The following is a 25,424-nucleotide window of genomic DNA, read 5'->3' as shown; positions in this document are numbered from 1 at the left end:
CTTTTATTAAAATTATGAAGGCTATTGTTTGTTTCCTCCCCTCCCAGAAACACACACATACATATGCCTATGTACACGTTTTTATACATGCTCTGAACTTTATGTAACATATGGGACACATTGGGGAAAGACATGGTGCCAGATCGTTGACATAAAATGCAGAGTCAGCTAACTACTGCTGCACATACAGTGTATGTTAGAGAGCAATGAAATGTCTACAATTTGGACTTCATTCTTTAATGTGTATTTCACATATGTTTAAAAAATGTAGGTTATTTTTCTCTTATTTGTTTAACTTTTAAAACATTAAAAAGACAGAGAAAAATAGAAGCCTGTTATAAATTTAATCACTTTCTTTCCTTTTATCAATGGCATTTATTGAAAGAATTATCCCTTGGTTTGTCAAAATCTGTTTAAAATTGAAATCCCTCTGATATGAAGTAGTGTTCTCATCTATCATATAAGGCATTCAGATTTTTTTTCTTCTTTTTTTGTTGTTTAATTTTTAAATTTAAGTTTATTTATTTTTTTATACAGCAGGTCCTTATTAGTCATCAATTTTATACACATCAGTGTATACATGTCAATCCCAATTCCCCAATTCAGGCATTCAGGTTTTATTCCTTTTTGTTTGAAGTGAGTTTCAGCTTCTCTTTAATGACGTCACAAGAATCACATGCTCACTCTTCTTGTGAAAATATTAATTTAGAAAGGAAACTATCTCTAAGGTGCCTTATTCATTTCATTATTAGATGCTTATAAACATGTTATAAATTCACAAAGTCAGCAGGTGTGCATATCAAAGCAATGTGCTTTTACATGATAACATCTTAGGCCTCTTCTATAAAATGGCCTAGAATGATCTGATCCATGATTAACTTCCTGAAAGTCTGAGCCTACTGAATGTTGAAAGAAGTCAACTGATAACATTTTTAGGAGCCAAACAAAATTATTCACCCACTGTTAAAAAAAATACAAATTGCAAAAATATTTCACCATGAACTGTCAATGCTGAATTTATTCTCAAATTCCCAGAAAAAGTAGACATACAAAATAATGAGAAGGAAGAATAAAAAGCAAATTAGCGATTAAACTAATATAGACAGCCACAGATAACATTTAGGTATGGAAAAACAAAGACAGTTTTAGGATGCGATAATGTTTTACAATATGATTAATATTGCAATGTGATTAATATTAATAGATATTTTGGAGGAGACAAGGAACCAGGGTTTCATAGAACCATAATGAGTCTAAGGTGCATATTTTATATAGCTCTTCACCTACTGTCACCTTCATCACCTACTTTCTTCTTATACAAAACCAATGAAAACCCAATCGGTTTTTAAATGCTTCTGAATAAAATAAAAATAAAATAAAATTCTGTATCATTTATATCAGTGACCAATTTCTTTGAGGAAAGACCCTCAATGTTAGGAAATTCTTCCTGTGCTTAGTTATTTTTGACTGGTTGCCTAACTCTATATAATTTCTAGCCTTTAAAATGGCAACCATTTCTAACAGCTGTGAAGTCAGGGCTCAGTGTTCTTTCTCAAAATGGTCAGCTTTCACTGGATTTTCCTTGGAGAGAGAATTTGTAACTCAACACGTTTCTTCAAGAATTAGCAGCCTACTTGTTTGTTAGCCAAACCATCTAGGTCGTGTGAACATGTATTTTCTATCCTTCCCCTGCCTCATGCAAAATGTCATTATAGATCCTGATCCTGAAATAGCAGCCTTCTTGAGTAAGATAATGAGCCTCCTTGTTTAGGGCTTAGTGTTTTAAATACACAGTGACTGGCAGGCAGTGCTTCTCATTGATGAAGCAAATGTGTTCCATCAGGTAATCTATCCCAGTGGAACTCACTTGCATATATGGCACCATCTTCCTATAAGTGGACAGTTTATTGGTCAAAGTTTCTTTCCAATTTCTACTGTTAAACTGAAGCCTTTGCATTGGTGTGGAAGAGCAATTCAAATCATAATCTACCAAAATATGGCACATGAAACTCTAATAGTGAGACATCTGTTAAAACTATTTTCTTTTGTACATATGTTTTGTTTGAGTTCAACTTATTTTAGCCTCACATATTATTCTGTCACGGCTGTCTGCCAGATAACACATACCCAGCTACAGTTAATATGTGTAAGTTGTGTTTGTGAAGTCACATCTAAATAGCCTTCATGTACAGCTTTTGAGCAAAGAATGTGTTTTGTCATTTCTCGTGAAATTTGCATTTTAGAGCAAAAGGAGAATTTTAGCAGAATTGCTTTTTGAGACCAAGGGAAGGTCATTATTTCTTATATCATCCACAGAGATAAGTGCATCATAGGCTCTCAACTTTATTTATAAGTGGCTTGTTAATAATGCAATGCTATTTTATATTGTTTGTAGGTTGATATATTCTTCATGGGTTCATCAAACTTGTTCCTATATTTAAATGTCTTAATTACCTTTAATTGACATTACATGTCATCTCATCTCATCACCCTTGGCATTGTTTTTCTCTTCTGAGGATAGCAGTGGTTGACTACACTCCAAGTGTTTCTGATATTTATTGAAGGCTTTTACTCAATCTTTTGGTTCCTTTATGTCAGGATGATTTGAGGAACATGGGCTAATTGTGGGAAGGTAGACCTGAGTAAGGCCTAACTGTAGGTTATTTTTCATGTTTCAGTTCTGCTAGGTAAAGCTGTTAAAAACTTGAATGCTTCTGTTTTATCTTTTATCATGATTTTGCATAATATTGATAAATGGCCTCAGCAAGCACAAATAAAACAACTCACATTTCTATCCAGAGTTTATTGTAATTTTAGTGCAATTGGCTTTAATATGGTTGGTGATTCCTGTATTACCCTGTCATCCTACGTAATGTTTAAAACATGGTTCCAAGTCTGAACTCCCAAATATGTGCTGTCATCTCTGACTACAGAATTTAGAATGTTAAGAACATGAATCTGGCTATACGTTGATTGTAAAGATTAGGAATTTCATAGGAAATTATTCAGAAGGTTAAAATGACATCTTTACTAAGATATTTTTGCATTAATTCATTCAAGAAATATTGTTTTATATAGTGTGCTCTCTTATGATGCTATGTGTAATAATGAAAATGAAAAAAAGCCTAACTTCGAAGAGTTCCCAGCAGACTGGGGAAGTAATATGTATAGAGATAATTATTATATGGTCAAAAAAGCCAAGTACTTTAAGAGACATGCAGATAAATCCTATGAAAGTTCAAATTAAGACTGTATTAAATTTCTCTGGAGTTATTTGTAGAAGCCTTCATGGAGGTGTCAATAAAGTGAAATCATTAAAAATGGGTAAAAATGTGGAAACATAATCAGAAATGATGGCCTCCTCAGGCAGGGTAGGAAATCTACAAAGAGCAAAGGCATAGTGAAGAGAAATCTCCAGAAATGTTTGGATAAGAGGGAGAAGTTTATATTTACTGTAATAAGAGCTTTTGAGGCCGTGAAATGCATGAGAGGCAGAAAGATGAGGCTTCACAAATTGCTGAATTTGAATATCAAGTTTATTCAGTAGACAATGGCAAGCCATTAAGGATTTTCAGAGTGTAAAAATATGCTCTAGGAATATTATTTTGGCAACAGATATTGGAGTGCAAATGAGGGAGTGGTGTGAGACTAGAGGCAAGGAGGGCACTTAGGTGACGTCTGTGACCATCCTGGGGAGGGGCTTGGGTACTCTTCTGTCCATGTGGGCTGGCGCTGGCAGAGCTCATATGCTCTAGAGCCTGGAGGGAAGAACCAGCCAATGCTGGTTAATGAACGTGTTCTCAAAGCTGACCTTCAAGTGATTTAGTGGCTGAAAATGACTGTATCTTTTTTTTTTAATGGCAAATGTGGGGAAAACAGGAATGAGCATCATTTTGGATCTATTGAGCTTCATATGCCATGTGAATGTGTCAAGCAATCGATTTGTAATGTTCATAAGAATATTGGGAATTTGTTCCTGGAAGAGAGACTATAGGGGACTGAGCTGATACAGAAACTCCCTTTTCTGTTCCCATTACAGACACATAAATATAACAACTTGTAAAACATATAGCCAAGCTCAGAAAAGAAAAGAAAGTCCTCAGATTTCATCAAAGAAAGTGTGGTAAGGATGCAGGCTGATGCCACTAACACACGGGGGTATCTATTCCAGATATAATCCCTGGTGGCTTGGAAATGGGATTTTAAAATCTATATGGGAAAATATAGGTGTTCTTCTAAGACTGGATTTGGAACTGAGTGTTCTTGGAGCCTGGAAGCACTTCCTTGCCAGTGCAAAGTCACTGAAATACGTGCCAGTGTTATGGGTTGTGGATTTATGACATATGAGTATTGTGGAAACCCAAATTGAGAAATGAAGGTAGGCATTTGCCTGGGAACTGGTAAAGTCTGCAAGGCAAGAGAAAAAGGAAATTAAATATCCTTTATAGGGACATTAAAATAACTCAGGACTGTCACTTCAGGACCTTCTACAGAAACTGAAATCACCATGAAAAGGCACTAATGGTAAAAATTACAGGCCACATGAGGAAACAAACTATCCTAAGAAAAATAAGCAGAAGAAAAAGAAAAAGCAGGAGAATTTTCACTGAAAAGAAGGACATAGAATAATTTGAAAAGGATATTGTAAATTAATGCTTAACCTATTTATAAAGGCAAAGGAAGAACATAATAAAAGAACAGGTCTTTATGGAAAAACGAATGAAGATTTAAGGAAAAGAAATGGAAATGAAAAATACATGTGTTAAATAAAAACAATAATTGCATTGAACAGCAGATTACAGTTGAAGAGAGGATTAATGGTCTGGAAGTAGAATTTGAGGAAACTTCAATCATGAAACACAGAAAGATAAAAGAAATTTTGAAAGTGAAATTAAGAGAGAATGCCTAATAGAATTCCCAGAAGGAGAAAACAGGGAAAATAGATATTTTGATGAACTAGTACTTTGATGATTTTCTAGAAGAGAAAAAAGTATTAATGTTAATATTGAAGAAGTATAACAAGTCCTGACATACTCATTATAAAATGTAGAATATTAGGTATAAACAGATAATCCTAAAGCAGTAGAGAAAAAATTACTATAAAAATAAAGGAATTATCATTAGACAGAAAAATTCTCATCAGCAAAAACTGAGATGAGAAATAGTGAAATAATATGTTCAAAATGGCAAAAAAAACCCTGTCAACCTAGAGTTCCATACCTAGCCAAACTATTACACATTGATAAAAGTGAAATAAAACCATTTGTTGACAAAGTAGTCTGCAAAAGTCTATCCTTGCTGAAAAAATTACTAAAGGCTGTAGTTCAATAAAATGGACATTGAGCCAGAAGGAAGGAATGAAAAGAAAAAAGAAATGGAGAGGTTGCAGGTCAGGGCTTCAGCAGAGTAGAAACTATTTGGAATAGGTCTATAAGAAATCAACTACCAGCCAATTCAATATGGATAAATGTCCTGAATGCTGTGGGTCCAATCAAAGATAGATGCTGTGGGGTAGCAGTGAGGAAATCCCTGAGATTAGATACTCTCATGGCTGTGTAACATCACTTTTACATAAGGGTGTCAATCCAACAATCCAGGTGAGGAAGTATTGCTAATAGTTGAGTGGTTTTCAATTTTGGCAGCTTAATAGAACTTTGAAAATTATTTTAAAATAATTAGTGGTTAGATTCTATTCCCTGAGTTTCTGATTTAATTGGTTTGGAGTGTGTCCTACCCACCAGTGTCTGTTTTGTTTTTTAAGCTCCCTAGGTGATTCTGTACAGTCAAGATTGAGAAGCATTGTAATAGATTGTCAGAGAAGTGCAGAGGTCTAGAAACTGACTTCTGCCACCAGTCAAAGCAGACGTGGTAGCCTATTCTCATCATGAGGGAGGCCATTTCACACTCACAAAAATCCCTCACTTTTTACAAGTGGTTGGCAAATTTTTTGTGTAAAGAGCCAGATAGTAATATTTTAGGTTTTGTGGGTCAGATGGTCTTTGATGCAACTACTATTCTGCTGCTATAATGCAAAATATCCACGGAATATAGGTAAACAGATGGGCATGGCTTTGTTCCAATAAAATTTTTATTTGCAAAAGAGCCATGAGCAGGATTTGGCCTCTGGGACTTAGCTTGCCAACCTCTGTTTTCGAGTGTTAAAATAGTTAATGAGCACAGTTAAGAACCATTGCATTCACTTTGCAGAAAGTAGCCCCACATGTGAATAGGTTAAAGAAGGGTGGAGAAGAACATAAGAAGATAACATGCAATGGAGAATGAAAAACAGGCCAACCATAGACCAGGGAAGGACTCAGAGGGAAAACTCTAGTGAGTGAAAATGCACATGGAGAGAGTTAGGGTCATGGCATAAAGGGGCAGCTATAGCCAGGTTGTTACTTTTCAGTTAAGAGAATGCTAGAGAGGTTTGTTTGTTTTATATTGTCTTACATTTGTTGGGTTTCTTTTGCTTGTTTTTGCATTTAGAGGGATTGCATGTAAATGAATAGCTTGGACTTTCTTTCTAATCACATCTAGATATTTGGGATTCAGAATAAATGTGCTTCTCTTTTCAACACATTATCATCATTGTACCTGAATTGATAGATAGCTAGTGGGAAGCAGCCACATAGCACAGGGAGATCAGCTCGGTGCTTTGTGATCACTTAGAGGGCTGGGAAAGGGAGGGTGGGAGGGAGGGAGATGCAAGAGGGAAGAGATATGGAAACATGTATATGTGTAACTGATTCACTTTGTTATAAAGCAGAAACTAACACACCATTGTAAAGCAATTATACTCCAATAAAGATATTAAAAAAAAAAGAAAATCCTTTTTCATCCCTTGCCACCTTCTCCAGTACTATGTTCACATAAGAACATTTTCTTTTCTGCATATCTTGAGTAAATTTATAGAAATCATTTGAATATTAAGCTTAAATTATAGTGATTGAAAGAGCAGAGAGATGGGTTTCCTGTCCAGCATAGGCTTTCAAATTTTACTTGACTTTATCCTCTTTTTCTCCTTCTCTGTCCTCATAACTGCTTGCCCGGCTTATGGAGCTGCTTAGTTATTTTAATTCCAAAACCCAATTTTTATTCACATTTTAATACTTTTGAAATTTAGTTATATCTTTAAGATCAATGAATATGTATTGAATTATTGAATCTATATTTCATGTTTTTACCCCAAAACCTGTTGTGAAATTAGTGTATCTTCCAATTGACAGCATTGTTTTTTAAATTGAGGTATAGTTGATTTATAATGTTGTGTTAATTTCTGCTGTACAGCCAAGTGATTCAGTTACACATATATATACATTCAATCAAGGAAACATGGGATCATCTTTGCTCATGTTTTTGCCTCCATCTTTGGTACCCACTTCCAGAATTTATGAAGAGTTGCATTTCTGGAAAACAAACCTGATCTTGTCATACGAATGTCTCAAAATAATTTTCAGGGATCTCAAAATTTCAGCTCCATGGCACAGTATTCAAGGGCTTGCTATCTAAAGCCTTTCATATTCTGGCCCAAAGAACACGGTTTCCAGCCTTCTTCCCCACAACCCCTCTCTCCCTCATGTGAATTGCTTCATTCCTGATGATCAGACACATGGTGCATTATTTTAATACAAGTGTTGTAAAATCTCTGAGAAAACTTTAATAAAATGGGATTGGTGTTGAGCTGAAAATAGCTAAAAGAGGCTTTTTTCTAGTTTCATACTTTAAGATGGAAATGTATCATCATCCTTGCAAGAAAGGCTTGACTTTTTATATTAAATTGTTGAAGAAGCTTATGGAATATCTTTATTTGGAGCCTTTTAAACATAGACTAGACACTCTTCTGTTGGGGATGATTTTTAGGTACACCCATGAGAGATAAACAAGGTGAACTTTGAGGTTGTGATCAGTTCTGGGAGTTTGGGGGTGATTAATGACTGTATCTACGTGAGGCCAAAACAGCCAGATGGAAATGAAGAGAGAAGTTCAGTTTGTCATCTACGTGCTTTCTATATGATTCCAAAGACCTGGATATTTAACAGTTGAATGTATATACTTATTGAAATAAAACAATATATTTCACTGGTATTTTCTGCTTTGAATGTTCACGTATTGCTATAGTTTAAGCAATCTCACGAGATGAACACTTGTCTTATTCCCATCTGCCATCCAATAACGTATATCAAATTGTAATTATTAGAAAAACTAAAATGTGAGTTAAATTGAAAATGTTTCCAATTGTTTTTGTTTGGTCTGAGAATAATAATGAAGGAATAGAGTAAAATAAATTTTCTTGATGACTCTTTGGCTATTTCTTCATTTTTATAAAATGGAAATTAGGAAACGGCTTATCCACCAGATGCATATTTATATGGCTCTGTATTTTAAATTTAGGTATGTATCCTGTGCCCTGGGCTGTCCATATGAAGGAAACATCACACCGCAGAAAGTAACAGAAGTAAGATATACGCCTGGTTTTCTGGTTCATGGTAAAATGATGTGTATTATTTTAAAAAGTGGGCTGTTTTTCCTAATGTTTTTTGCATTTGCACAACTAGACCAAGAGAACCATGGACTGGGAGGCATTTATTAGATCACTTAGATAATAGTTTTATTTTAACACTAAGGACTTAGATAGTGCCTATTACTGTCCAGAGTTAACATTTGATTCTTATCATATGGGTGTCCAAAGTTTGAGGGAATAAAAACACCTGATTTGTTTTTATGTGAATAGAACATATTGAGCAACCTTTCTACTTTCTATCAGAATTCTGGGGCGGTTTTTGCACATATACTCAAACTTTGCCTTGGTTGCTCAGGTAGTGTCCCTTTGTTGTCGCCTGCGTATTTTGGCATTTGTATCAGAGTATATACTGCTTCCATGTTTTTGTTCCTTTGAGATTCTATAGCTCTTTCTGCTGAGATTCAAGTTGCTATTATTCCAGAGCAATTTTACAGCAATTTATTATAGTCATTAAGGACCTACTTATTGAAGTTCATTTTCTACTTCCTGTTCCTTTTTCTTAATTGATACCAATGAATACAAAATGCTTGTCTTTGAAATTATATTAGACTCAGAAACTCATTTGTATATGAAATAGCATATTCTTGTGCACTGCTGTTAAGGTTAATTTTTATAAGTTTAGGGATGTGGTGCTGAAGCAGTGAAGATGGGATTTTTAGAATATCGAACTTTAGACAGGATAAACTTTCGGTTTGGCTAAAGCAATTCCTGTTTTGTGTATTCATTTGAACTGCAGATGTTTCCAGTGAGAGATATACCATCATCTATTAATTAAGCAAGACAATTGCCCACAGAGGCAGATATATCAATACTATAAAATAATGAAACTTAAATATTTAAAAAAATTTATTGAAGTGTAGTTGATTTACAATGTTGCATTTAATTTCTGCTATAGAGCAAAGTTACTCAGTTATACATATGTATTCTTTTTCATGTTCTTTTCCATATGGTTTATCACAGGATATTGAATATAGTTCCCTGTGCTATACAGTAGGACCTTGTTGTTTATCCATCCTATGTATAACAGTTTGCATCTTTATGAAACTGAAATTTTACAGTCCTTCGCTGGCATGGGACCCTTCTAAGGCTCTGTTATTAATTTGTATTCACAACTATATATCCCTTTTTTAAAAATCAGTTTACTGTTTTTATTATTTTTTTAATTTTTATTTATTTATTTATTTATTTATTTATTGGCTGTGTTGGGTATTTGTTGCCACGCACGGGCTTTCTCTAGTTGCAGCGAGCGGGGGCTATTTTTCATTGCGGTGCACGGGTTTCTCATTGCAGTGGCTTCTCTTGTTGCAGAGCACGGGCTCTAGGCATGCGGGCTTCAGTAGCTGCAGCACGCAGGCTCAGTAGTTGGGGCTCACGGGCTCTAGAGCGCAGGATCAGTAGTTGTGGTGTACGGGCTTAGGTGCTCCGCGGCATGTGGGATCTTCCTGGACCAGGGATCGAACCCGTGTCCCCTGAATTGGCAGGTGGATTCTTAACCACTGCGCTCCCAGGGAAGTCCTTATGTATTCTTTTCTTAAAGAACATTTCCAAAATAGTATAACTTCAGACTCCACAAAACCTGAATCCAACTCTGCCTATACACCCACCCCTTGCTTTTCTTCCTTCTGGCTTGTGCCACCTCTGGACAGACCACACACAGTCTCAGGCTCTGCATTCCTGCTCCATAATATCCAGGGTGTTGCTGAAGAGAATCCTGGAACAGGCAGGTTGGAAGCATTAGGAATTCATGACCAGCGACCTTACCTGGTCTTCTCTTCCACACTACCCTGTGTGGAACAACTCCCTGTCTCCTTTCCAAAATGATTCTTGCAGACTGTGTTCCCTCTGTTGAAGCCTCTAGCCCTTCCTGTCGCTTACTCCCCTGTATATGCAACTGCAGAGCCCTTCCCACTGATACTCGAACATGTTCAAGCCTCTTCCATGTGAAAACTTCCCTTCCTTAAGTCAGCATCCCTGGCACTCTTGTAGCCCTTGGATTGCCTTGACCCCACACTTAGGATTTTCCTCCAGCCACTTGAATGGAAGCCTCATTCTTCTCTATGTGGCCATTAAGAAATTCCAGCATTTAATAGAGAGTTTTGAGGAGATTAATTATCTATGTGAGGCCAAAAACATACAGATGGAAATGAAGAGAGAAAATCAGTTAGTCATCTACATGCTTTCTATGATTCCAAAGACCTGTATATTTAACAGTTGAATGTATGTACCTTTTTAAATAAAGGAGAAGAAAGAGGAGAATCAGTATTATGCTTTTTTTATCCAAGTGTCCATCCAATAATTGTCTCCTACCTGGACTAGGTAGCCCTTCTGAGTTCCCTTCAAACTATTTTTGATGTTGTATTGATACTGCCTTTCTGAAACATAAATCCCATTATGTCACCACTACTCCACATTTGGTCAAGGCTTTCTACTGCTCTTATGATAGACACCTCAACCAAAATCTGAAACCCGGTCAGTTTGCAAGGCTGTGTGTACTGTTTGTACGCTCTGCCCGGGCCTTCCTCCCCAGCTTTATGGAGCCCCATTCCCCCTTGGTTTTTGCTTTCTTGTCACATCTGTCCTTTGCATCTGACCTTCCCTCCTTTTTTTTTTTCTTTGGCCACACCCTGTGGCATGGGGGATTCTAGTTCCCCCGACCAGTGATTTAACCCGCGCCCCCTGCAGTGGAAGTACGGAACCTCAACCACTGGACCACCAGGGAATTCCCATGACCTTCCTTCCTACTTGGAATCCCCTTAGTATTTGATATTTCAGCTGCCTGAAATTCCACCTGAATGTTCTTCTCACACCCTTCCTCCGCAACCTCTTCGATAAGTTGATGCTGACTTTATCTCAGGCTGTCACTGAGGCCCTTCCTGCTTGACAGATCTAGGTCAATTTCCTTTGCTACATGCTCTTAGAATCCTGTTTCTTTGTTCCAAAATTATTATGTTAGCTGTGTTTACACATTCCTGAGTGGAATTGATTAGGGTCTGTCCTCACTTGACTCCAGATTCCATAATACCTTGAGCCTGGACCCTTAACATCTGCATCCCCATCATATCCCAGCATCTAGGGCAGCACCTGATGTAAAATAAGCACCAAAGACACACATAAGGCATGAGTTAAGGGGTGACCATGTGTCTGATTTTGCACAAAGTGATTTTTATATATTCTCATTTTCACAACCAAACATGTCAACACTCACTTCATCATTATTATTGTGATTTTGAAAAATTAATTAGTAAGGCTTAGAAAACATGCTAAATAATGGTGTTTTATTGTTTGTATTTTACAGAATAGGGGCTGAGGCTTCAAAAGGTTCATCTTCTGCCCAGTATTACATGACTAGCATTTGTGGCAGCTGAGATTTCAATCCAGGCCTGTCTGATTCCAGAAGCCATGTCTTTGTCAACATACCATGCTGCCCTCATTAAAATTCATATTGCTCTTTGAAAGTAACATTAGTTATTTGGCTTGAAGGGAGCACAAAGTTTACCAAACTCAAGAGCATCTATTTATGAGCTAGAAAATTTAAGCCAAAAATATCAAGTGTCTGTACCGATTACAAAGCTACTTGATTGACATCTCTTGACCGCCTTGAGAAATACTAGTTCCAAAGTAAATCTGTGATGCTTCTGTTTGATTAAAGGGCTGAGAAAATAAGCCTCCCGTAAATGAAATTGTAGCTTATACTTTCATAAATGAACATGTAGCTACTTAGATAGATACAATTCTGAGGCAAACTTGAATATTAGAGAAAGATAACTACAGGAATGTCATTCAAAGTTTTATATAATGCTTGGGATTTAATGAGCAAGGAAAAGGACTATAAAACTAAAATATGCATTTTCCATGGATATGCAAGTTATCTTAGTTGTGATGTTTACTTCTAGATGATGTTTGCTAAGGAACAACAGGGTTTGAGTGTGTTCATTTCCATTGTTTTACTAGCTTGTCACTTTTCTTGATAGGTGTCTAAGAGATTGTATGGCATGGGCTGTTACGAGATTTCCCTGGGAGACACAATTGGAGTGGGAACTCCAGGAAGCATGAAGAGGATGTTGGAAAGTGTCATGAAAGAAATCCCACCCAGGGCTCTTGCTGTTCACTGTCATGACACATACGGACAAGCCTTAGCAAATATCCTTACGGCCCTTCAGGTATTTTGTATTATTTGTGTGTATGTATAAAGATGTGTACACTTATTTGCCATATAAACATATTAAGAGCTTTAGTGAGACAGTATTTATAAATTGCTATGAATATAACATTTTTTTTTTGAGATTCAAGTGTTGATACTTATTGGGCATCCACAGTGTTCCAAGCCCTTTGTTCACCTCTTCCATGTACGTTATTTCATTTTACCCTCACAGCAACCTTTGCAGTATACATAGCATTAACCTGTTACGTATCAGGAAACAGGATTTGGAGGTTACGTGACCTGCCCAAGATCACACAGCTACAAATTGCTGGAGTTGAGACCAGAGGCTGGGGCTTCCGACTCCATGCCAAGCCTTCTCTCCTAGTTTCCTAACATGCTGATCCAGTAAGAAATTGTTATTGTAGAAGTATACATTAATCGAGCCATTGTTTGAACGCTGTGGTTAGGTTTAGAATGAAGGGAGAACATTGAATAGCTGTAACTTGGTTGGTAGAAAACTAGAAGGGAGGCAGTGTGACATGACAGAAGAAAAGCTAGATTAAAAATCAAGAGACATTTAAACAGTACCTGACACATGACGTGCACTCAGGAAATATTTGTAAATTGCCCATGCTTTTCAGGGCAATGATGTCTCTTATTACTGTTCATTTGATTTGATAAAATCCCTGAATTTGTTCTTTTTAAAAGTATTAATCTTCTCAGAGCTATGTCTGCTTTTTTCAACTCCCACTTGCTCTCAGCCTGAAAAGTTGATAGATTGAAAAATGATGGCATTTTTGAGGAGTGCAAAGCACGGAGATAGTAGCGTGTACTGTTGTAATCATGTAACTTATGCTCTTTTGGATAATTTGGTGCTCTGTGATGAGGAGGTGTGCTGAAATACAGACTATTTTGTTTAAGATGTCTTCTTGATGTTGGCAAGCATTCTTTTGAAAGAACCTCTGGTTTTTATCAAGTATATTCTGATCAAAATCAAGAGAGCTAGAAAGTTGGAGGATTAAGAGTTGCTTATTACATTCTAATGATACCTCAGTTCTTTTTAATGTATTTATTGAAAGGAGTAGATATAAATTGCATTTTAAGGTATTTATTTTTAAATTGATGTTATTTCTTAAACTCGGATAAAAATAGATTCACTGGATGTTCTTCGAACCCAAGATTTTGACAACTAAAGATAAGAGTGTCTGAAAGCTTTTTGGTGAGGCTGAAAATCAATACATAAAGCTTAATGTCATCATCCTGCAGTGCACAGTTGTTTGGCAGAAGTTAAAAAAACCTGTGACTATCAAGCCCCACAAGGGCTTATTTGGACTTTGTAACATATGTGCACAAATCCTTATTTGTCCTCTGGAAACAGGCAAGGAACATTGTATTGAATTAGAAGAAAAAATGATATCCCATGGACTTTGGGGCGTTTTGACAATTTTCCTTCTCTATTCTAGTTTCTAAAACAATAGAGAACTAGGCATCACTTCAGGAGGATTCTGTGTTCAGCTGCAACTGTAACTTATTAAGTGTTCCTCACCAGCAAGTTCCTGGAGAGGTCTGTGTGTGTGTCTGTGTGTGTGTGTCTGTGCATCTCTCTCATTTCTCATATGGATATATCCTCTAGACGGTAACACTTGAGTCATGTTTTATTCATGTAGCATATTTATTATATAATGAGTGATAGTTTCGGGTTTTGGGATCCAGGGCTATAGTGCACATTCTGGGAACCCAAAGATCTGATTCTGGAAACTTTCTGCCTGTTGAAAATGCCCCACTGCAAAATATTGCTGTTACCCCATTGTGATTGTGACGGTTAAGGCTGTCTGAGAAAGTAAGATTTAAAATCAGATATAAAGAATGAGAAGAAAGGAACCTCAATAAGGGGTGTGTGTGTGTGTGTGTGTGTGTGTGTGTGTGTGTGTGTGTGTGTGCATGCGTTTGTGTGTGTGTATGGGCATCAATGTGTGAAAAGAATGTTCAAGCACATGAAACACCACTCGGGCAAAAGGCCTTGGAGAGGGAAGAGCATGTCCTAGGAGCTGAAAGACGACTATTGTATTCAGAGGGGAACCTGAGCTTTATAACATTCGCTGAATTAGATGAACTGCAGAGTCTCCATTTACAAAGAGATGCGGACTGCAATTCTGGGGCATTTGCCCATCCATACTGTAACAGCAGTACGGGGTGGGGACAGGAAAGGACCTTGGGCCCAAGCAAGATGGGGAGCACAGGCCAGAACCTGTATAAGGCTGAGGCCTCTCACCCCGCAAAAAAAAACAACCACACCTTCAGTCAAAAAGGGTGAACCAGCAAAAACCACCTAACAACGGGAGAAGGCAGCAAGGATATTTATTCTAATGGCTTTGGCTATGGGTGAAGGAGAAATAGACAAGCCCCCTTTATATGTCATAACTATTTGTTGACCTGTTGTGAGTTTAGGGTTGAAATTCACATTGCTTGCAGAATGTGAAAGACTCAAGCAGGCAAATTATTTTCAAATGGGTGTGAATTAGTAGCACCTACAGATGTCAGGAAGAATATAAATCTTTTCAGAAGGAACATATCTTCAATTTAAGCTGAATTATTTGGGGGGTGTGTGTGTGTATGTGTCTATGTGTGTATGTGTATGTGTGTGTGTTTATGTCTCTGTGTGTGTGTATGTATGCCTGTGTGTGTCTCTGTGTGTGCATGTGTATATGTGTATATGCATATGTGCGTATGCATGTGTGTGTACATGTATATGTGTATTTGTGTGTATGTGTCTATGTGTATCTGTATGTCTAGGTGTGTATGTGTGTGTGTATGTCTGTCAGGGGAAGGGTCGATATTTTGCTCTTTGGCATCTCTTGTGCTCTTTGGCACAAGTTAGCAGGAAACGTGTCCACAAGTATCTGTCATTGTGTTTTCTGTTCTTTTACTATGTGCACAAGCTCTAAGCATGTACGTGAGGTGGGAGGGCAGAAGGGAGGCGAGGGGCCTGGGAAAGTGCACTTGGAGCGTGGTGGTATTGCATTGCCCAGACCTTGACGTGTAGTGGCAGTGTAAGTGGGTGGAGGAGAGGGTAAGAGCAGCTTGTGTAAGAAGCAATATGCAGCCCGAGTGGCCAGTTTAAATGAACAATTTAACGTTGGAGTTGTAGAGTTTGTGTTTGCTGCCATCCACTTTCAAACAGTTTCATCCACTTTCATCCAGTTTGATAAGGCAGTGCCAGTGTAAGAAAAAATATACACTTCTGCTCTCTTTGAAACTGTGTGTAGCTGAGACAGTCTGTAAATGTTTGGGGAGGTGTATGCTCACACAGACAGCGGAGCATTGTCTTGGAATGTCTTTGCAGACATATGTGTACTGGTTGGTCCCTGGCAACGCTGAGTGAGGCAGAGTCCTCCAGGGCCCTTCCCAATAAAAGCAGCAGCAACAACAAAATAACCAGGATTACCTTGAGCAGAGGAGAAAAAATGTCTTAGGAAAAAAATAAAAACAAAAACCAAAACCAAACCTGTCAGTGTTTAAGTAGAAGGGAAATCAGAGAAAGTCCCACTTGGTTATGAACTAGGCTAACTCTGGCTTCAGGAAGCAGTGGCCATACTTCATTCTTTAAAATGGAATCTTTGAAGTGGCTTCTAGTCAGATTGCTGGTGCATGTGGAGTGGATATCATTTGTTTTAATTTAGGGGTTAGGAAACAGTTTACAGTGCTCCAAACTGGAAGTTAAAATGATGGCAAGGAGACATGTAGTAGGTGGAAACTTGGCCATGATGGTAGGAAACAAATGAGAGTTATAAATGGAACATCCCCCTCAGTCTGGAAAGCACATACTAATAATGTAATAGAAGGATCATTCTTGGGTTCCCAGGTTTATTGTATTTTTTTTTATTACTTAAACATATGACTTATAGGGCAGTACATGGTTGTATGGGAGTCAAGAATTCATACTTATCAGATATTCCTTACTATAGAGAAATAATTGACACTATAGATTTGAGTGGGGGATATTTATAACCACCCAAACCCAAAAGAGCAAGAAAGTGAGGTGACAAAACGTACAGCATTTCAGTAATGGAAGAAACGTACATGGCCCAATATACTTGTCTTAATTTTTTATGTAAAAATTGAGTCTCACCCTTTTGCATATTCCCAAGTACCTAAGTAAAACACCAGTGAACAAATTACTTAATCTACTTAACACTAAACAATTGCACAGTCTCTGTTTTTCTTCACTCAAATGATCTGAGTCTTCATAACTGGGTAAAAACAGAGTAAAACAAATGAGTTCCAATATCACAAGTAACAGTACCCCATTAACTGGTAGCAAAGAGAGTAGAACAGGCAATATTTAGCTTTCCCCTAAAGAAATACCGTGTGCCTTTTTCTTCTCTTACATTTAATAGACATTTAGCTAATGTGTCTTTCCTCATGATGTTTTCCATATGTTTAGTATTCTCTTTTAGAAGAACCAAATCATTTACCTAATTTTTACAACAAAGCATTCATTTCTTTATACTGACTCCTGCTAAACCACATTTAAATGCTACCAAACAATTTCCTCATGTAATTTGTTTTTGAGGTTCTCAAAGAAAATTTTTAGAATTCCAAATTCTCTTCTCAATTCTATACCTATAGAATGTGTACAATGATGTCTATGTCCTCAGATTTTACAAAACTGAGATGAGGTGCAGAGTTTCTAGAACATTTGTCTTGGTGACTGCATTTGGTTGATACTTCATACTATTACCGTCATTACAGTTAAAACTATTACTACTGCTGATATACTAATAGCAATAATATTATAACCTTTATTACTCAAGGAGCCAGAGGCATAAAGCATTGCTTTGCAAATGTGTAAATTTGTAAATACATGAATTAGATATTATTCATTTATTCAACATCTATTAAAGAGCTAAATAGAAATCAGCAAGCAAGAAAGAAAACAAAAAGTTGAAAACTGGATGCTCCTACATAGGTTTTACGAAATGCATCACTAATTTATTCAACAAATATTCATTTTATCAGACACTGTCTTAGATGTTAGATTCAGATGTAAAATCTCGGAGCAGTCCTGCTGCTGTGGAGAAAAGTGTTTTAGTCTAACTCAGTACCTCCAGAAGCTTTTTGAGTATGAAATAGTATTTTTGTTTTTGTTTGTTTTCTTGCTTGTTTGCTTTTTGCTACACAATTAACTTTCTCCAGGACAGTATTATGTTGAAAATATTCTCAGGTGGGATGAGGTGTAAGTTATCATCAAAAAATAAATAAAAGAGGTAAACTAACACAATATTGTAAATCAACTATACTATCAAGTATTTAAAAACTACTTTTAAGACAAAAATAAGTAAATAAAAGAGAACAGGGAGTCCAGAAGAAGTTTAACACCGTCCAATTTTTGAGTGCTTAAAAACAAGGCTTTGAGCCATAAATGTCAGTAAGAAAAGGTGAAAAAAGTTCCTTTCTATTATTTTTTTTTGCAAGTGGCTGGATTGCTTATATTAGTGATAAAAATGAGAAAATGTGAATAATTTTGTTTTGTTTATCTCCAACATCTTTTTATTAATATAAACTTCTCTCTGATTTTGGCTATAGGTAATCGGTCAGGTTTTTTTTCAGAGATAATATAACTTTTATCTGTTTCTATATACACAGAAGGGGCAGTTAGAAAAAAACTCCTTCTGAGCTAGATGGCATTTTAAATGGGAATTCAAGTAATCAGTGTTTAAAAATAATGCGTGTGAATTTGATTCTAATATGCTAAGTATGAAAGTATTTAATCTTTATGTAGTGAGTTACACTTAGATCATAAGCCTGAAACTCACCGAGAAAGAAGATGCCCCAAACGGCTCTGCCTCTCCCATGGCAATTAATCCATGCTGATCAGTTAGGCAAATCTTACAAAAATTGATCATTGTTGATGGGGATTAGGGCCAGGATATGATATGATTTTTCCTTTGATGTAAGAGGTGGAAATTTCAGAACTCACTACCTTTTCGAGCACCTCTCTAATTCATTCTGTAAATATCTCATCCGATTGTTTTAATCTCGTTTTCAATACCTTATTTCCAATCAAGTACTTGTCACATCTTTCTTAACACATGCGCCTTTAATTTGGAAATCTTGCTCTTTTGCTCTGTTGTTTGTATAGGAACACATTAAGCTTTTTGTTTGTATAGGAACACATTAAGCTTTTTGTTTTTTGAATATCGTTTCACGTTTCTTTTTTCTTATTTTTTTCTCTCACAAAAATATCTATTTACAAGGAAACTTTATGAATATTTATACTCTTGCCCATTAATGTAACATGACCCAGATTTTTTCCTTAAGAATATTGGCTTGAAATTGGTAGTTTTGTATTGAACATAAAGTATTATTCTCATAACTATTTTTTTGGCCTATTGTAACGTAACCAATTCATGGTTGTAGGCTCACCACTAATGACAAAAGCAAGTGTGCGTGTATATATAATATATAAAATATATTACATATTATATTATATAATTATAATAAGATATATATATTAATATACCTATATCATATGTTAGAAATATTAATATATCATATAATGTATAATATATTAATATATTATATAATATTAATGTTTTTATATATAGTATATATTATATACAATATAATGCAATACATAAATATATTATTATATAAATAATATATTGTATAATTATATTAATATAAAATAATCATATATTAATATATTAATTATATTTTATAATATTATATATTACACATAATATTTGATATTTTGTTAAATACAATCAATATTTTATATATGATGAAATATAAATAATATATGTAATGTTTAATATATTATAATATATGAATATATATAATATATAATATACAGTGTATAAATGAAATATACTATATAATGTATATTTCACTAACATATATTATATAGTATAAATATATTTTATTAATATTATATTAATAATATTATATTATGGTATAATATAATATATTAAGGTTAAATTATATTAATATATTAATGATATATTAATGTTATATATTATATATATTACATGTATAATGTATAATTGCAGAAAGGTGGTCAAAACGTACCAACGTCCAGTAGTAAGGTAAATAAAGTACTAGGGATGTAATGTACAACATGATGACTATAGTTACCACTGCTGTGGTATATAGTCACATTATTTATTAAATATTATATAATATGTTAATTGTAATATATATTGTATAATATAATGATTATATATTAATATATAATCAAGATTATATATTTATATATTATATTATATTTGTATGTTTTATATAAATATATGTTAATATATTATATATTAATATATATAATAAATATGTTATATATATTATTTAATATTATATATAATATTCCATTATATAATATTATATATGATATTATATATTATATGTACTATTCCATTATATAATATATATAATATATAATACAATATTATATATATTCATATATATATATATAATCTTCTTTATCCATTCATCCATCAATGGACACTTAGATTGTTTCCATGTCTTGACTATTGTAAATAATACTGCAGTGAACATGGAGGTACAAATATCTTTTCAAGATAGTTTTTCATTTCCTTTGGATATATTTTCAGAATTAGAATCCCTTGATCATATGGTAATTCTATTTTTAATTTTTTGAGGAGTCTACATACTGTTTTGTCTAGGATCTGTGCCAGTTTACAAACCCACCAACAGTGCACAAATTTTCCCTTTTCTCCACATCCTCACCAGCATTTGTTATCCCTTCTTTTTGGTGTTAACCACTTTAAAATGCATGAAGTGATATCTCACAGTGATTTTTATTTGCATTTCCCTAAAGACCAGTGATATTGAGCCTTTTTTCATTTACCTGTTGACCATTCTTGTATCATCTTTGGAAAAATGTCTATTCAGGTCTTTTGCTCATTTTTTAAATTGGAGTGTTTGGTTTTTTTGATATTGAGTTCTATGAGCTTTTTAATTTATTTTGGATATTAACTCCTTATGAGATGTATGCTCTGCACATCCTTTTTCCAAGTGGGTGGTTTGTTTTTCACTTTTTTGATCGTTTTTTATTTTTACTGTGAAGAAGCTTTTTAGTTTGATATAGTCCCACTTGTTTATTTTATTTTTTTATTGAAGTATGGTTGATTTACAATATTGTGTACAGTAACATGATTCAGTTATACCTATATATGTATATATATTATTTTTCAGATTCTTTTTGTAGGTTATTGCAAGATATTGAATGTAGTTCCCTTTGCTATACAGTAAGTGCTTGTTGTTTATCTATTTTATGTACAGAGGTGTTTATCTGTTAATCCCAAACTCCTAGTTTATCCCTCCCCTGCCCTTTCCCTTTTGGTAACCATAAGTTTGTTTTCTACATCTGTGAGTCTGTTTCCGGTTTGTAAATAAGTTCATTTCTATAATTTTTTTTAGATTCTGTTATCATATGATATTTGTCTTTCTCTGTCTGACTTACTTCACTTCGTATGATAATCTCTCAGTCCATCCATGTTGCTGCAAATTGCATTCTTTTTTATGGCTGAGTAATGTTTCATTGTATATATACCCCACATCTTCTTTATCCATTCATCTGTTGATGGACACTTAGGTGCTTCCATGTCCTGGCTGTTGTAAATAGTGCTGCTATGAACATTGGTGTGCATATTTAATTTTGTTGCTTATATTTATGTGTCATATCCAAAAATATCAATGTCAAGACCCTTGTCAAGAAGCATTTTTTCTACTTTTTCTTCTAGGAATTTCACATTTTCAGATCTTACATTTAAGTCTTTAATTCATCTGGTGTTAGCTTTTGTGAATGATTTAAGACAGGGGCCTTGTTTAATTCTATTACTTGTGAATATCTGTTATCCCTGTGCCATTTATTAAAAAAGACTGTCTTTTTTCCATTGAGTATTCTTGGGTTCTTTGTTAAATATTGGTTGAACTTATATACTTGGTTTATTTTGGGACTCTTGATTCTGTTCCATTGATCTATTTGTTTGTTTCTGTGCCAGTACCATACTGTTTTGATTACTATACATTTATAGTATAGCTTGAAATCAGGAAATTGTGATATCCCCTGCTTTGTTCTTCTTTCAAAGAATTGCTTTTTTGTTTCCATTTAAATTTTAAGATTGTTTTTTCTACTTCTATAAAAAATGTCATTGGAATCTTGGTAGGGATTGGATTGAATCTATAGATGCTTTTGGTAATATTGGTATTTTAACAATATTAATTCTTCCAATCTGTGAACATGAGAAACCTGTCCATTTATGTGTGTCTCCTTAGATTTCTTTCATCATTGTCTTGTAGTTTTCAGAGTAAAGATTTTTCACTTCCTTGTTAAGTTTATTCCTAAGTTGTTTTTTGGTTTTTGTTTTTTTGTGGTATGCGGGCCTCTCACTGTTGTGGCTTCTCCCATTATGGAGCACAGGCTCTGGATGCACAGGCTCAGCGGCCATGGCTCACAGGCCCAGTCGTTCCACGGCATGTGGGATCTTCCCAGACCAGGGCACGAACCCGTGTCCACTGCATTGGCAGGCAGACTCTCAACCACTGTGCAACCAGGGAAGACCCTATTCCTAAGTATTTTTTGGGTACTATTTTAAATGGATGATTCTCTTTATTTCTTTTTCAGATAATGTGTTGTTAGTGTACAGAAATGCTACTGATTTTTTGCACATTAATTTTGTATCCTGCAACTTTACTGAATTTGTTAATTACATTTAACAGTTTTTTGGTGGAGTCTTTAGGATTTTCAATATATAAAATCATATTATTTGCAAATAGAGATGGTTTATCTTCTTTCTTTCCAATTCTGATGTCTTTTATTTCTTCTTCTTGCCTGATTACTTTGGCAAGGACTTCCAGCACTATGTTGAATAGAAATGGCAAGGGTGAGGCTATGGATTAATTCCCCTGCCTGGGTATAGCAGGGGAAACCTCCCTGCCCAGTAATAGCTCTGTTCTGTGGACGATCAGCACTGCCTGCCTGCCTCTCAGCTCCAGTGTTGCCAGACTATGAAGCTTCCAAGTGTTCTCACCAGCCCTTCTGGTCAGGTCCTTCAGTCACATTCTGAAGCTTGTTGGGCTGTGACTCAGCTACCTTGCCTGGCAATGGGCAAATCACGCTCTTAGAGCCACCAAAACTCAGGTCATTATTTGAGGACCTGAATTAGGCAGACCTGCACCCATCCATTTCCCTGGTCAGACTGCAACAGGAACTTGGTTTCTGCAGTTGAGCAAAACTGCTGGCTGGCACTACTGCTTAGGTTCTGCAGGTAGGAACTCGAGCTGCCAAGATCCAGGTTCTCTTGTTGCAAGCCCCGCCCTCCCACCCAATTTCTCTGTCATGGTCAGATTCCCAGTGGTTGATCCCTGAAGATTCTTCTGAAATCCCTGTGGAGTGAAGTCAAAGTAGGGGCTCCCAGAAAGCGACCCACAACACTGGGTGCAGGCTGGATGTTTCCCTGGGCTCTCTTTCCCACTGAAGGTGTCATAGGCTCAGGAGGGAGCTCTCAGCATAATGCTGCTCCAGCCTGGGGGATAGGCAAGGTGATCAATGTGTAGCCACTTCTCTTACCTTCTAATGAGGTCTCTTGGTGTCTGTGGTGCAGGGGTGCTCAGCCTCATCCCTGTGTTCTAGGATTCTCATAGTGGTGTCTTGACCATGAATAGTTGTTAGTTGTTCTTCTTGGAAGGGTGAGCAAAGGCAGGAATGACCTATGTTGTCATCACAGTGACATCACTCCTCCTACTGGTTGGTTTTTAATGGCTAAAAAATAATGTTGATGTTCAAATATTTTGAAAATATAAATAAGTATAAAGAAAAATTAATTACTTATAATCCTACCTCAGAAGGAAGATTAGTATTAGCTACCAAAATAGGTCATTCTCATTCATATATATATGAATATATATATATATATGTATATAGGCATACCACAATTTATTAGTGTTTGCTTTATTATTTATTTATTTTGATTTTTTTAAACAAATTGAAGTGTTGTGGCAATCCTGTGTTGAGCAAGTCTATTGGTGCCATTTTTGCAACAGCATTATTTTTTAATTAAGGTACATACATTGTTTTTTTTTAGACATTGTGCTATTGCATACTTAATAGCTACAGTATAATGTAAACATCATTTTTATATATACTGGGAAACCAAAAAGTTCATGTGACTTGTGTTATTATGATATTCGCTTTATTGTGGTAGTCTGGAACCAAATCTGCAAGATCTCTGAGGTCTGCCTCTTTGATGTGTGTGTGTGTGTGTGTGTGTGTGTGTGTGTGTGTGTATGTGTGTGTATGTATGTATGTATGTATATACATAAAATGAAGGAATATTTGATAGCATATTGAGCTACATAAACTGCACTTCATGATTCTTATAACTCCCTCCCCTCCCCTTACCCTTACATGTAGGCAGTTTGTTATATAAGAATTGATTTGGTGTGAGAAGTCTTTGCTAAAGATATGAATTTAGAAGTAACAGAGTATATATAGTATTTAATTCCAAGGAATGCATGAGATGATAGAGAAGAAAGAGGACCAAGGATAGAGCACCAAATATTGATCATTAAGAGATCAGAGAAAACAGGATATTGTGGAGACAGAAAGAGTGACTCATGAGGTAGGAGAAAACCAAGACAGTCTTGAGTGCAAGACTCTAAAGGAAGAAGTCTATCAAAGAGGAGGTGATCCTCGGTGTGAAATGCTGGGTAAAGGAAGACGGGGACCAACACTGATAATACTGTCTTCACTTTATGGCTTCTGCCTTTGGAATTTTGCTGAGAAGGACCTTGAGTTCTTCAAAACTTTAGTACTTATATAAACTGATTACCTATCTTTTCTTTGACCTTATTTCTTATAATCAAGTCTTTCATCCAACTGTACTGTATTTTTATTCATGACGCAAGATGAGAATCTATATTTTATATAAACACATTGCTATCCCTTCATTACATAACCTATTTTTTCCTCAGAGATACAAAATATTCAGTTATGACACATACTATGTTGTTATATTCTTGAGTTGATCTCTAGAGTTTCTATTCTGTGATAACATTGGCGGATATTTATTGAATTTTTAAACTATGTTTTACATGAATTATTTTATTTTGTCCCTGTAACAATCCTATGAAGTAATTTTTTTATAACTATAACTTTTTACATGAGGCAACTGTGGCTTTCCAAGGTTAGGTCAGTTGCCCAAAACCCTTTATCTGAAAGGTAGTAGAACAAGAATGCCAACCCAGTTTATCTTACCTCTTCCTGTCCTTTTGGTCATTTATTCGTGTAAGTACCATACTTTTAATTAACGTGGCTTTATGTTAGATTTCAAATCTAGTATCGCATGACCCTTTTATTAGTCATTTTATCAAACCTGTTTAAATTTTTATAAACTTTATCTAATTGAATTTTAAACTGAATTTGTCCCAAACTTCATCCCCCAAATATCCATTTTATTAAATACCTAGACTAATTTAGAGAGGATTGACTTAAGAATTTCATCTCCCCATCCAAGAAATTGACAGGTTTTTCCTTTTATCCAGGTTTTTGTTTGTATAAAAATGAAATTTGGTGATTTTCTTTATGTGGAAGGTCTACGAATTTAGGTTTCCTCCCTGGTTGAGAATCATTGTAATATGTGCTACTGTTTTTCTTCCTGATTTTGAAATGATTCTTCCTGTGTTCTATCAATCTTTCTTCCTCCCTTCATTCAGAAATTATAAGTCTCACGTTGGTGGTATAGT

At 35.4% G+C, this 25,424-nt stretch overlaps 1 protein-coding gene across 6 annotated transcripts in view; it reads left to right on the top strand.

Moving 5' to 3' along the window:
- The window catches only part of HMGCLL1 (3-hydroxy-3-methylglutaryl-CoA lyase like 1), a gene marked incomplete at its 5' end in the record, with an annotated part of 136,552 nt that overhangs the window by 72,162 nt on the left and 38,966 nt on the right, over positions 1–25,424 (top strand). For 5 of the 6 annotated variants that reach the window (XM_082663981.1, XM_082663979.1, XM_082663977.1 and 2 more), the window contains 2 exons: positions 8,392–8,455; positions 12,493–12,681. In XM_082663981.1, the coding sequence (XP_082520107.1) occupies positions 8,392–8,455; positions 12,493–12,681 (253 nt within the window). The remainder of the gene's footprint in view (positions 1–8,391; positions 8,456–12,492; positions 12,682–25,424) is intronic. The other variant, XM_082663980.1, reaches the window with a different exon arrangement.

The sequence above is a fragment of the Grampus griseus genome, assembly GCF_964374135.1.
Source record: "Grampus griseus genome assembly, chromosome: 10".
NCBI lineage: Eukaryota > Metazoa > Chordata > Mammalia > Artiodactyla > Delphinidae > Grampus > Grampus griseus.
This window is presented reverse-complemented; position numbering and strand designations above follow the sequence as displayed.